The 14,797-nt window shown below is 35.3% G+C and overlaps 1 protein-coding gene across 2 annotated transcripts in view; it reads left to right on the top strand.

Moving 5' to 3' along the window:
• Positions 1 to 14,797, top strand: part of AGPS (alkylglycerone phosphate synthase) — a 139,216-nt gene that overhangs the window by 111,863 nt on the left and 12,556 nt on the right. For both annotated transcript variants that reach the window (XM_030851100.3, XM_060302222.1), the window contains exons 18-19: positions 3,650 to 3,749; positions 6,012 to 6,069. In XM_030851100.3, the coding sequence (XP_030706960.2) occupies positions 3,650 to 3,749; positions 6,012 to 6,069 (158 nt within the window). The remainder of the gene's footprint in view (positions 1 to 3,649; positions 3,750 to 6,011; positions 6,070 to 14,797) is intronic.

Below are 14,797 nucleotides of genomic sequence, written 5' to 3'. Positions count from 1 at the left end.
TTCAATAACTTTTCTTTGTCTTTAATTTTTGCCAATTTGATTACTATGTGTCTCGGCATGTTTCTCCTTGGTTTTATCCTGTATGGGACTCTCTGCGCTTCCTGGACCTTGGTGGCTATTTCCTTTCCCATGTTAGGGATGTTTTCGACTATAATCTCTTCACGTATTTTATCTGGTCCTTTCTCTCTTTCTTCTCCTTCTGGGACCCCTATAATGCAAATGTTGTTGTGTTTAATGTTGTCCCAGAGGTCTCTTAGGCTGTCTTCATATCTTTTCTTTCTTTTTTCTTTAGTCTGTTCCACAGCAGTGATTTCCACCATTCTGTCTTCCAGGTCACTTATCTGTTCTTCTGCCTCAGTTATTCTGCTATTGATTCCTTCTAGTGTAGTTTTCATTTCAGTTATTGTATTGCTCATCTCTGTTTGTTTGTTCTTTAATTCTTCTTGGTCTGTGTTAAACAGTTTTTGCATCTTCTCGATCTTTGTCTCCATTCTTTTTCCGAGGTCCTGGTTCATCTTCACTATTATTATTCTGAAGTCTTTTTCTGGAAGGTTGCCTATCTCCACTTCATTCAGTTGTTTTTCTGGGGTTTTATCTTGTTCCTTCATCTGGTACATAGCCCTCTGCCTTTTCATCTTGTCTATCTTTCTGTGAATATTAGATTGTGCTTTTGCTGGGTATGACAACAAAATTCTTACATGAGATGTGAGGAAAGCATCTTTCTTATACCATAACTGTTCACATCAATCAGAAGAGTATCCTTGAAATAGTCTTTTATGCTTCTTTGTGGGAGAGACATGGTTTGAAGAACATTTTAGGAAGTACTAAGTCAAGTGTGTGTATTAACATCTTTTAGAACAAGTATATTTGGGGTAGAATGTAAAGGCTTAAAATGTGGATTTTAGAGATTATTGGCTGGGCATTCGATTATATCTGAAGGAGGGGAAAAAGGGGCCTTGTTCTGTTTAATAAAAAACTTATAACATGGTAACGCTACTGGTAGCTTAGTGACTGATCTTGGAGAGAAGCTTTCCAAATTAAAGGAGTAAAAATGTACCTGTTCTTTTTTTTTTTTTTTAATTTGGACATATCTTTAAAAATGAACCTTTTATCTTAAAGTTCTTAAACCGCAAGAAAAAAAAGTGTATTTATTTATATTATCACCTAAGTTGATATTTAGTTCTTCTCTTGACAATCTGGTCTGTCAAGCCTCTTATTATTATAAACTGAAAACAAACAGGCCCAATAATCCAAAAGTCATTTGTTAATAGTAAAATCTGAAACATTTAAAGTAATAGAATCTATTTCTGTGTAGTTGAGGATTTTTTATTCTTTTGCTTTGTCAAGTGATAGCTTAACAGATATTATCCTGTCTCCCTTCTTCTGCCCTACCTCTCTATTCAGCATCCCTTGAGACTTCTCCCCCTTCATTATGAAAATACCATTGTGATAAACCACTACTTACTGAAAGTTATTGGGAAGTAAAATATTCTGCCTTAGGACACCTTCTGTAACAATACTTAAGTCTTGGTTCTTTAGAAGGTACTTATAAGGCCTAAGGATCTTCAGTATGTATTGTATTGCAGGTAGATAGAATTGGTATACATATTCTGAATTGATATGTCATTTATTACATAGCTGTTTTTTTAAGAAGGATTTTCTGATAAAAGCCTAATGCTCAGCTTCTGTGATCATCTTATAAAACCAAAGTTTAGAATGTGCAAAGTCTAAGTTAATTGAATGATTTTGCTAAATAGGAGTTTTAAATATAGTTTTTATAGCATATACTTGATTAACGCTTAACTGTAGTTTGATTTGAGCTGATTAACAGTGGCTAAGGAGATTATTCTGTGTTGAGTATAAATGTTGAATGTGTGAGATGTAATTTTTAAACCAGTTTTTTTAAAAAAGCTATTCTGAAATTAATTTAAAATAGTTATAGATCTCATTGAAATCAGAGATCCCAAGGAAAAGAATTCAGCTGTAGGATGCATTTATTAAGTTCATTGATTTCATTTCTGTCTTTTAAAAGGTACTTTGTATATTGGAATAGGAGTTCTAACCCTAAATTTTCTGAGGAAGTTTTGTGGGAAGGACTTCCTAGCCAGTGAGTCTAACATAAGTACAGTACTCCAAAAAGTATACAGCACAAAAATTTTTTAGAAATTAAAGAATAATATAATGACTTTGGCAGCCACACTTTCTCTTGTCCAGATGATTTTGGAAGACATTAGTGTTTAAGTGTCTTAAATGATAGAATTGATCTATTAAAAGGTATTAGTTCTGTCACTTTCTAAAATGGCCCCAGATAAAGGTTTTCCAAAAAATGTTATTTCTACTTTGTTTGAGATAGTGATCACTCAAGCTTTGTTGTAATTTTAGAAGCCTCCTTATCTACTGATAACTGAATTGTGTAATATAGCTCCTGGATTTGTTGGAAGGTGGCAATGTTCTATTAATATTTAGTTATATTTTCTATTTATTGATATTAATGATTCTCATATGAGTAATGTATATTTTACTAATTGCTGTAAACTCATTTCATTCATGTATCCTTTAAATTTATTTAAATTTGGTTATTCATAGTGATAGTGCCCTTGCAGTTAACATGGTTTTCCAATTTTTCTTAAACTTTGTAAATCTGGTAGTTAAAATGTAAACATTCAAGGGATCTTTTTTATGGGTGAATTAACACTAGAAGAAAAACATAGCTGGCAAATTGACAGTAGCATTGTTAAACAGTTCATTTCTTCTGTTCTGAGGCACCTAACATTTGGCCTAAAAGGCCATTAAAATTTTGGATTAGATTCTGTTTGTATTGTGTAGTAAAAAAAAAGTATTTCCTCTGTATTTGCTCTTTCTGTTAAATTAACTTCTTTGTGGGAACCTTTGTAAATTGCATTCAGAGATTTGCCTGTGATTACCTTGGCTCCCTTTTAAATGCTTCACCTAATTACATTTTGAAAGCCCAGATATATATCATGTATATGATTTATTAATCTAACATTCTTGATACCTTTTGCAAATACATATACAACATGCACACATATGGGACCTAGAGTGTAAAACCTTTGGAGATACTCTCTTAAGGCCATGTCATTCAATTTGTTTTCAAAGTTGTTACTAATAATGTGAACTTGGTGAAGGTGCTGTGTTTTGCCCAGTCTGATCATTTTTGGTATTTGAACATTTTTCTTGTTTTCTAGTTTCAAGTTCTCATATGTATTTCTGTTAACTTTGAGGAAGCTTAGAAGACTTATAATGGATCACCAAGTTCCATGTAGTCTGTTTTGGGGCTGTCTATAACTGCAGTATACTTTGTTAAAAAAGAAAAAAAAAATCCCTTCTGAGGAAGTGGAATTTTGTATATTTCAGGCCAGTTGGAGAAATATTTACATTATCTTAAAATTAAAAAAAAATTTTGGGGTAATAGTCCAGACTTACCAAAAAAGTTATAAAAACAGTACAAGTAGTTCTTAGATATCCTTTATCCAGCAAATCTATTTTCCATCCACGGAGTAAGAGGGTGGGTAGAGAATGAGATTATGGCTTAAGCAAATCATTCAAACAATCTTGTCTTTAAGTTTCTAGATGTTAAATCTGATTTCACTTAAAGCCTTGTGGGGGATTTTGTCTGTTTGTTTTTTAGGGTGACTCAGACTTATGATGCAGGTGCATGTATCTATTTCTACTTTGCCTTTAACTACAGGGGAATCAGTGACCCACTGACTGTGTTTGAACAAACTGAGGTAATTTTGCATACATGAATATAGCTCTTACATTCTTTTATTAATTTAAGTAAACTTTACTATCAATTTATGAATTTTAGTTTGACTGTCTTTAATAACTTGTGGTTTACCTGGTTGATAGCCCATAGAAATGAGAAGCATAATTTTTACACTGGATTGAATACTGAATTAGAAGTCTAAAATTCATATTCCCTATACATATTACAATTAATATTCTAAAATTAATGTTCTGTTGCCTGTGATTCTTTGGATATTACTTATAGTACATAATACCTGATTAAATTAAATAACAGAAGACTATATGGACCCTTGATATCACTTCAGCAGCCCAGCCAGCTCCATATGGTGACTGCTTTTGAGGTCAGCGGCTCTAAAGCTCTTGGCCTATGTTGCTGTAATTTCCTAATTCTAGGTTTATAATTTTTTTGTTTGCTTAAGTTTTATGTAGGCCTTTGAGGTTCATTTGCCAGCAGTTTCTATTACATTTCTTAAATGACCTTAAGCGTCTAATTTTTATAACGCCTTCTGTTTGATAGTCAATATTTCTGATGACAAGTATGCCTAGGGTTGAAGAAACAGACTAGACTGTGGAGGAAGCAGGAGGAGACTGGGGTTTGTTAAAAATAAAACCTCAGGTGTCCTAGTGTTAATTCTGTTGCCTGCCTGCCAAAGGTAGTACCACAAGGTGATTTTCAGTGGCACACTTTTAGACCCAAACCACAGGGTATGGTTGGCTCCCTCTTATGCCTCCTTTTTTTTAAAAAAAAAAACAAAAAAAAAAAACAGCTTTTCTGAAGTATAATTGAGATATAGTAAACTGCACATAATATGTACAGTTTCATGGGTTTTGACCTATGTATGCACCTGTGAAATTGTAACCCCAATCAAAATAATGAACATATCCATCATCCTCAAAAGTTTGAGTCCTGGGCTTCCCTGGTGGCACAGTGGTTGAGAGTCCGCCTGCCGATGCAGGGGACACGGGTTCGTGCCCCGGTCCGGGAAGATCCCACATGCTGTGGAGCGGCTGGGCCCGTGAGCCATGGCCGCTAAGCCTGTGCGTCCAGAGCCTGTGCTCTGCAATGGGAGAGGCCACAACAGTTTTGGTGTTGCCCTCTGGCTACCCAAAGGCCCCTTCCCCATAGTACTACAAAAATGAAAGTGTTCCTTCTTTCCCAAGCCAAACAGCCATTCTCTAAGTGCTGCTGGTTTCAAGTAGTTACTGCTTTACATAAAATAATTTGTTAGAAGACATAGTCTCTTAGAGTAGGGCTAGCATATGTATGATTCATTTGAAAAACCCTAAATCCTCAGTGATGAGGGTTCTTATAAATTACTTTGCAATGAGATGTGGTCCATCTGTCCCTCCTGAAGGGAGGGTCTCTTCTACTGTGGCCTAACTCTGATGGTTTATACACACCCAAGTAATTCTAGGAGGTTCAAGGCACTGTAGGGATTTTACCTCATATCTGTTACATACTCATGAATTGAATGTAATTCCAGTTTCTGTAACCCTTCTTTCACCCTGTACTTCAGTCATTCTATATATTGCTTTAAGTGTTTATCTTTCTAACCTTATTGCTCTTTAAGGAGCCTAGTTGGAGCCTAACATGTTAAGAGGATAAAACAAGGTGTTTTTTTTCACACTTAGATATCCATAAGCCTGAGAAGTAATTTGTCCCAAGGCATTGACCTAAGAAATGTTCTCCATAAGGGTTTTTACCGTTAATCCCTGATAGCTTTGTAAGTAATCTTGAGTCTTATGCCCACTGTATGATATTAGGTGAGTAATTTAACCATCTAAGCCTCATTTTCTTTATCTGTGAAATAGGAGTAATTGAAATTATTCCATAAGGCTTTAGTGAAAATAATTGAGTAATTCCAGGTAAATTGCTTAGTACTTTTCTGGACATACCATATACAGTCAATTAATGTTTGTTGGTATAGTGAGATGTTTACTTCAGAGTAGGACCGGACTCCTCACAAAACTTTTTAGTGCTGATGAATTGGTCATTTTGCCTTCTTTTTTCTTTTCTAGAATCTTGATGTAACAATTGTAGACACTGCGACTATTCACTAGAAAAAAACTTATAAAGCTAGGCTGCATATTTTAATTGCTCTTTAAATACAGTTAACCTAAGAGAAAGGAAAATTAGGCTTCTCCTTTATTATTTAACCCAGAAAGTATGTATCTCCTTTGGGAGTTGGGTCTTACTCTTTCACCTCAAAGTGATCTATTTGTTGTTTTGTTTCCAAATACAGGCAGCTGCTAGAGAAGAAATCCTCGCTAATGGAGGGAGCCTGTCGCATCACCACGGAGGTATTCTTTTTTGGGGATAGAATTTCTAATATTCCTACTGTTTAAAATATTTGGTTTGATACAGTGCTAGGGGGAGTCATAATATGAGTAATTTGAGAGCACTAGGGCTCTCTTTGAAGTTGTTATGTCTGTCACTGAGGTTGCCTGTGCTGTGGTAGTAACTGACAGAAGCTTGATTTGACAAGCCTGCCTAGATAACAGAACCTAGACAGCCTTCTGAGTTCTCAGGAACTTCATGTCACCCAAGATAGCCCAGCAAACCTGGGAGGTATTTGACCATTAGAGCAAAAATTTTTAAAGGGGGAAAAAGAACCTACCTAAATGTTTTTTGTTTTTTTAAATAAATTTATTTATTTTATTTATTTTTATTTTTGGCTGCGCTGGGTCTTCGTTGCTGTGTGCAGGCTCTCTCCAGTTGCAGCGAGCGGGGGCCACTCTTCATTGCGGTGCGCAGGCCTCCCATTGCAGTGGCCTCTCCTATTGGGGAGCACAGGCCCCAGGGGCGTGGGCTTCAGTAGTTGTGGCACGCGGGCTCCAGAGCGCAGGCTTAGCAGTTGTGGCGCACAGGCTCAGCTGCTCCGTGGCATGTGGGATCCTCCCAGGCCAGGGCCCGAACCCATGTCCCCTGCACTGGCAGGCAGACTCCCAACCACTGCACCACCAGGGAAGCCCTACCTAAATGTTTTTCATCCACTATTGGAATGTAGCTAAAGTCAGTTGTACTATATATTGAATAGCTGTTTGTTCTGCCCACCCAAAATTCAGCAAATTAATCAAGGCGGGATATGAAAAAATCTTCTTTTCAAGATTTTAATGCTGTTTTTAGTATTTCTTTTTGATCATTGTAGTATTTTTATTGGAGAGTTGATCACATCAGTAATAAAAATTATGATATATCTACCTATGTTATATCTACCTAGACATATCTACCAGTGTTTTTAATATATCCCTCAATATAAATTGGTACCTAGAAAATATATGTGTAGATTTTTTTAATTAAAAAATTTTTTTAGGGAAGTGCATGAAGGTAAATGACCACTGAATTTAAAAATTTCAGCTTATACTCCTACTCTGGATACTCCATATCCCTGTTTCCCTGTTTGATTTTCCATCATAGCATTTAGCATTATCTAACATGCTATATATTTATACTTCTTGAGATTAGCTATCTCCTCCTACTGGTAAGTAGGATCCATAAGGACAGGGACTTCTGTTTCATTTCTGTGTACCAGCACCTAGAACAGTGCTTGGCCCCAGTCAGCCCTCCATACATGTTTGTAGGATGATTGAAAGAATTTTGGTAGAAAACAGAGTGGGCTGTGGAGGATCTGTGTTCATATGACATTATTGCAGGCAGGCCTGAAGAAGATTGCTAATGTGGATGAATGAAATAGACAATTCCCAGCATCATTGTATCAATTTAATCTTTTGCATTCCCTCTACTTTTTCTTAACCTCCACAAATAAATTTCTAACTTAGCTGACTGATAAGCATTAAGGTGAATGAATTTGTTCTTTTCCTCCTTTTCCTGTTTATTACCTTTTGATGGAGATTCTAATGAATGCTAGAACGACAAAAATGAAGAAGGGAAGAAACTGGATATTAGAAATGTCTCAAGTGAAATTAAAAACTTTTGATTAATCTAAAAGTCTAAACCTAATTTTGGAACTATAAACATGAGGTATTTCATAAAGGTGCTTAGAATTTTAGCACCTTCCTTTAAAATGTTCAGAAAGCTATATACTTTACTTTAAATCTTTTTTGTATATTTTATTTTAGGATGCCACTATATTGCTATGTAATTTACAAGTATACTTGTAAAATTACATAATATCATTAAGTAATATGTTCTTCATTCTAAATTGATTTCATGGAGGGAGGAAACAGAATAATTTAGCTATAATTAATTATTTGAAGAAAAAAAGAATTTTCCTTTCCATAGCCAACAATTTTGCCTTTTGGTACATGTCAGCAGCCAACAAGTGCACTTTTTCCTTTAAGGTCAGGAACTGTAGGAGCTATGTTTGTGATAGTAAATATGAGAGAGATGTGATTCTGCAAGAGGGTGAGAATAGCCAAATCTTGTACTATATAGAAAGAAACAGAGGCTTAATTGTTATTTAGATAACTGGGTTATATGAACTAATTTCCTTAATTGTGAGAGGATGTTCTTCGTTTACTTAAGCTTTACAGTGAGATAAATTCTACAGAAGTTATGGAAATGACCAAATGACCTGCAACATTGTGGAGGAAAGCCAAACCAATGCTTTTTTTTCTTGCTAATGACATTTTACTCCTTTAGGATCTATGAGGATATTCAGGTCCCACCAATAGTGTCTATATATGAGATGCTGAAAGTCTAGTATGGCAGAAGTGTTGACAATACTTATTCAGGTACACCCCAGACACTGAGAGCTGCTTAGCAGGCTCTAACATAAACTACATAAACATACTTGAAATAATGTATATGTGAAGCTGTCATTACAGGGAAAAAAAAAATACACACAAATTTAAAATAATAAAGAGTTAAGTAATTCTAGTACAAATTTATTTGAGACTTAGACTTTATTTGTGAAAGCTGTGGTTAATAATCCGTTTTATTATTCAGTAAACAAATAGAAATTAATTTAAAGAATAGTTGAAAAGATATAAACCTTAATTAACCAAAAGATCATGATTATTCAATTCTTGATTCCAAAGCAAAAAATATAAATAGCTCCTGGGATATTTTTGATACCAAGTATGCCTAATGCCCTTTTTTTTTTTTTTTTTTGCCGTACGCGGGCCTCTCACTGTTGTGGCCTCTCCCATTGCGGAGCACAGGCGATGTGCAGGCTCAGCGGCCACGGCTCACGGGCACAGCCGCTCTGCGGCATGTGGGATCTTCCCGGACCGGGGCACAAACCCGCATCCCCTGCATCGGCAGGTGGACTCTCAACCACTGCGCCACCAGGGAAGCCCCCTAATGCTTTTTAATATTGTTGTATAATATGTTTTCCACATTATAAATATTACTGGTCCACTAGGCAATAGGATTTCAAAGAATGGTAGTCCTTCCCTTGAAGGATCTTACAGTCCAGTAAAGTAAAATATTATAGCATTTCAAAAGGCTGCTGATCAAAACTGGTAGGTTTATGATACCATCATATTTTAACCAAGATAAGAGTCTCCCATTTTCTTTGAAAAGCACTCAAAAGGTGACTTTAATAAACATGTAAATGCTATAGATGTTAAAACATCAAAGAGAAGGAAGATAAAATAGGGAAAGGAATTAACATTTATAAAGCTGTAAATATTTGCTAGGTGCTCTGCATGACAGTCTCCTTTAATCCTGATCAAAATGCTGTGGAGTAGATATTGTTCCTGTCTTTCAGATGAAGATATATTAAGCCTCTGAGTGTACAGTAACTTCAAAGTATCAGCAATAGTTGTTAGTGCCAGAATTTGAGTTTGAACTCAGTTCATCCTGCTTCAGGGTCCTTGTCCTCTGACTTAAGAACATAATAGTGAAAATAGGCCAAAAGCTAAAAAGATTGAAATTGAAAGCCTTTGAAAAGAGGCACATGCATTTAAAAGTATATGAGAAGAAATACTAAACATTAGTCTTTCTCTTTTAAAATATAAAACCTCTGTTTCTTTAATTTTAACACTAAGTTAGTTGCTTGTCCTGCTTTAGATGTTAAAACAGAAATGAATGAACATTTTAATTTCCTCATCATAGCTATTTCATTGTTTTCTCAGTTCTTGCACATAAGTCAGTTTGACTTTCTGGTTGTTTTTATACTTCCTGATTATAGGTTTCTAACATGTCAGCAGTATCAGGTAATAAAACAAATGCAGGTCAGATCATGTTACAATAAAACTCCTTGTATAATTTATGTGCATTTTCAGGTTCTAGGCTTATAAGCCTTTTTTTGTTGAAGACTCCAAGGTTGATGAAATAATTTAATTTTAGAAATTATTAACTTGAACTTCAATGTAGCAAGGTTTGATTGCATATTAATTTATTGAGAGGTTCTGCCTCATTTAAATAGGAATCTTTTATTTCTATCACATTTCTCATATTTTTTATTTTCATGCAGTCAAAAATATGACTGTGTGTAAACAAATTCTGAACTACTTGGATTCCTCTATGGCTTTGAAAAAGAAACTAGGTAAGCCTGAACACAAAATATATTTCGTATGTGCTGGTAAAATGAAGATGCTTTCCCTTTGCTAGGTTGTCTTCTAAACCACTTTATAAACACTGGCGTGCTCCAGGGCTCAGCCCAGAGCCAGATCGTTCCTCCGTGTTTCCTCACTCCCTCAATGATTACTTCAGTCCCAGGACTTAAAACACCATCCTTATGCTGATGACTCCCAAATACCAGAAGGGATCACCACCACCACCCTAGTTCAAATCACTGTTTTTTCTTGCTGGGACAATTGCAGCCTCTTAATTGGTCTGTCCACCTTCACTCCTGTTCCCCTGCTGTCATCTCTCTTGCTGCCCAAGTAATCTTTTTAAAATTCATTATTTTCTCCTCACATTCAGAGTAAAATCCAAAGTCCTTATTAGGTTCTTCAAGGATATACATTGTGTGTTTTATCTCTCTGTCTTCATCTCTTACTACTTTTTCCCTCCAGCAGTAGTGTCCTTCTTGCTATTTCTCAGGCATATCAACCCTCTTCCCCCTTCAAGGCGTTTGCTATTTATTCCGTCTCTTCCTGATGTTCTTTCTCTTGTTCCCCCCCCCCCACCCCCGCCGCCAGGTATTTGCATGGCTCACTTTCCCATCATGAAGATCTCTGATAGAAATGTCACCTTCTTAGAGGCGTCTTCCCTATTCTCTTGTATAGTTTATGTGTTCCTCATTCGAATAAGTTCAATGAGGTTACTGACTGTATCTTGTCCGTCACTGTGTTCCCCAGTCCCTAGAACAGTGACTGGCTGTTCTACATAGAAGTAGATGCTCAATGAATATGTTACGTGTGTAGTTAAGTGCCCAAGCGCTCACAGAATTTGGGGCAATTTTGCAAATTCTCAGACATCTCTGAATCTTTCATGTTAGAATGGCATTAGTCTCCTTGCTAATTTAGCTTCAAACGTTTAATAATCAGGCCTTGTTTGAATATAGGGTCATGTTTAATCATGAAAAGGCTCAGTTTATTCCATAATATTTCTGAGAATGTGTATTAGCAGAGTCAGTTATTCAGTGGAAAAGTAGGGTAAAATAATGTGCCTTTCACTACAACTGCCCAACACCAGCCATTTTAGTGTTCTTCCGTAGATGTATTATATATGTAAGATTCCATTTAAGCCTTTATCTTAAAACAAATGCAAGTTTGAGAGGCTTACAAACAGAGGGGAAAAAACATAGGCTTTGGAATCAAATCTGTATTTGACTCTTGGCTCTGTACTTAACTACCTGTGTGACCTTAGGGAAATAACTTCTCTGAGCTGCAGTTTTCTCATCTGCAAAATGGGAATAGTACCTACCTCAGATTATTGTAACACTTAAGTGTGATAATGTATATAAAGCATCAGAAGTGTCCTGCATATAGTAGGTGCTTAAGAAACAGTAGTCTTCTAAAAAAATAAAAGCAGTAGACAGCACCAAGTGAAACTCTGGTTTGTATTCTTAACCCCCTACTCTAACCATTGAAGAAAGGGTTATAGTTTATTTGAAAAAGACCCATATATTCAAGGGATATAATTCAACAATTGTCTTAATATTTTCATCTATAACCTGCAGTTAGTCTCACCCTATAGGAGGTTCTGTTACAATCTGTATGAAAGAGCAGCATAATTGGCAACAAAATTTGCTATAAAAAATGTCTATTTTCATACATGCTTCTCTGCTTAAAGTTAATCATCTAATTTGTAAATTTCAAATATCCTGTGCTATTCAATATAGTTTCATAAAGCAGAAATCTTTCCATATAAATTTTAAATAGAATGGGTTTAATTATCCTTCTAAAGTTAATAATAGAGCTCTCAAAAGATTGCTTTTTACATGTGTAGAAAAGATTTTCCTTAATTTGCATCCTGAACTTAAAACTCAAGGCAACCTCATAGGAGCATCTTTAGTTGCTGACCTTCAGGCAGTATCATGACATTCTCAGTACCATTTTTGAGTTCAAAAGTAGAAGGGCTGGGGGTTGGGAGAGTATTGATGCAGTTTCTCTTAGAGGGTTTGGCCTGTAATTGTGATTAATAACAGTTGCTTTCACTATCTGGAAACAGACAGGCTGGTTTGTCTGCCTACAATCATGCTGTGATAAATGGAGCTATTTTAACTCTGGTTTTGTGTATCAAAGAAAACAGATGTAGTCTGGAACTGGAGGCTATAGGAAGTATAAAGCCTGCTTAACTTAATCTTCATAGTGCTTGTTTTTGTAACTGACGAGCTGGTCAGTTTAAACAGCAGCGTTTATGTCAGCCATATATTTAAATTTCAATTTACGACTTAAGTTTTTAAGTTGTTCATTTGCTAAAATTATACCTAAGGCCTTGTCAGGAAGTAAAAAACCTTGATTAAATATAACCAGTCTTAGTTTAAATATTGATGTCTTTATCTAACCAAAATTATTTCCTATTGTTCAGAGAATAATTATGGGGTAGCTGCTCTTAACAGTTTTTGTGGTCTTAACATAATCCAATAGTATGAGGAACTTTAAAAGTAAAAAGAGACTACTCGAAATAATGAGCAAAAGATCAACTTTGTTAAAAACCTATAGTGTGAAATAAAAGACATACAGATTGGAAAGGATGAATGAAACTATTGCTGTTTATAGATGACATGATTGTCTGTGTAGAAAATCTGCCCCCCACCCCAAAAAATCTACTAGAACAAGATCAGCAAGATCGCAGAATACAAGAGCACACACCAAGATCAATTGCATTTCTATATATTAACAACAAGCATATAGAAACTGAGATTTAAAATGCAAGTACCATTTACATATGCTCCAAATTAAACATTTAAATTAACAAAATATGTACATGCCTATGCATAAATCTAATAAAATATATACAGGATCTGTGTTCTGAAAATAACAGAATGCTGATGAAAAAAATCAAAGACCTAAATAAATGGAGAGATGTGTTCATGGATTGGTAGAAAACGACATGGTATAAAGATGTCAATTCTCCCTAGATTGATCTACCTATTTAATACAATTGCTTTCAAAATTTCAGAAAGATTTTTAGTAGATATAGAAAAGATTATTCTCAAATTTATATGGTAAGGCAAAGGAACTAGATGGCTAAAACAATTCTGAAAAAAGAACAGAGTCATAGGAATCAATTTACCTGATTTCAAGACTTATAATATACAGTCATCAAGACTGTGTGGTATTGGAAGAGTGACATATTGATCAATGGAACAGAATAGAGAGCTCAGAAATAGACCCACACGAATATGTCCAACCAATTTTGACAAAGGCATAAAGCAGTCCAGTGGAGGAGGTATATAGCTTTTTCACCAAATGGTGCTGGAACAATTGGACATTGATAGGTTAAAAAAAAAAAAAAAAGAACCTTGATCTGAACCTTACGCCAAAATTAACTCAACACAGATAATATGCTTAAATGTAAAACATAAAATAATAAAACTTTTAGAAAAAAAACAAGAGAAAATATTCAAGATCTAGAGTTGGGCAAAGAGTTCTCAGACTGTTCCCCCAGAGTACAATCCATTACAGGAAAAATTGATAAATTGGATCTCATCAAAATTAAAAATGTTTGCTCTGTGAAAGACTGTTAAGAGGATGAAAAGTTAGGCTACAGAGTAAGAGAAAATATGTGCAAACCACATATCCAATAGAAGACCTATATCTATAATATATAAAGAACTCTCAAAACTCAATAGTAAAATACAAACAATTCAATTAGAAACTGGGCAAAAGACATGAAGAATCATTTCACTGAAGAGGATATACAAATGACAAATAATTACATGAAAAGATGTTCAACATCAATAACCATTAGGGAAATGCAAATTAAAACCACAAGAGAAACCACTATCCACCTATCAGAAAGCTAAAATAAAAAAATAGTGGCAGTGTCATGCTGGCAAGGATGTAGAGAAATTAGATCAATCATACATTACTGGTTGGAACATAATGTGGTACAGTCATTCTGTAAAAACAGTTGGCAGTTTCTTATAAAATCAAACATGTAACTACCATTCAACCCAACAATTATACTCTTGGGCATTTATACCAGAGAATTGAAAACATAAACCTGTATATGTATATTCAGAGCAGATTACTCATAGTAGTCCCAAACTGGAGTAAGCTCAGATGTCCTTCAACCATTAAATGGCTAAACAAACTGTGGTACATCTATACCATGGAATACGACTCAGCGGTAAGGGGAAACGAACCATTAACGCATGCAGCAACTTGGATGAATCTCCAGGAAATTATGCTGAGTGAAAAAAAGCCAATTCTGAAAGGTTGCATTCTGTGTGATAGTATTTCTACAACATATTTGAAATGACAAAATTAGAGAAATAGAGAACAGATTGGTGGTTTCCAGGAGTTGGGTGTGGGGTGGGGATGACTATAAATAGGTAACACAAGAATCCTTGTGGGGACGGATATGTTCTGTATCTTGACTATATCAGTGTCAATATGCTGGTTGTGATTTTGGTCTTTTGATAGCTACCAGATGAGTATAGCCTTTCCAATATTGAATCTTTATCAGATTACCATAAGGTAGCAGAAAGTTTGTTTTACCCTT

The sequence above is a fragment of the Globicephala melas genome, chromosome 7, assembly GCF_963455315.2.
Source record: "Globicephala melas chromosome 7, mGloMel1.2, whole genome shotgun sequence".
NCBI classification, from domain to species: domain Eukaryota; kingdom Metazoa; phylum Chordata; class Mammalia; order Artiodactyla; family Delphinidae; genus Globicephala; species Globicephala melas.
Note: the sequence above shows the minus strand (reverse complement) of the source record. Positions and strands in the feature narration are given on the sequence as shown.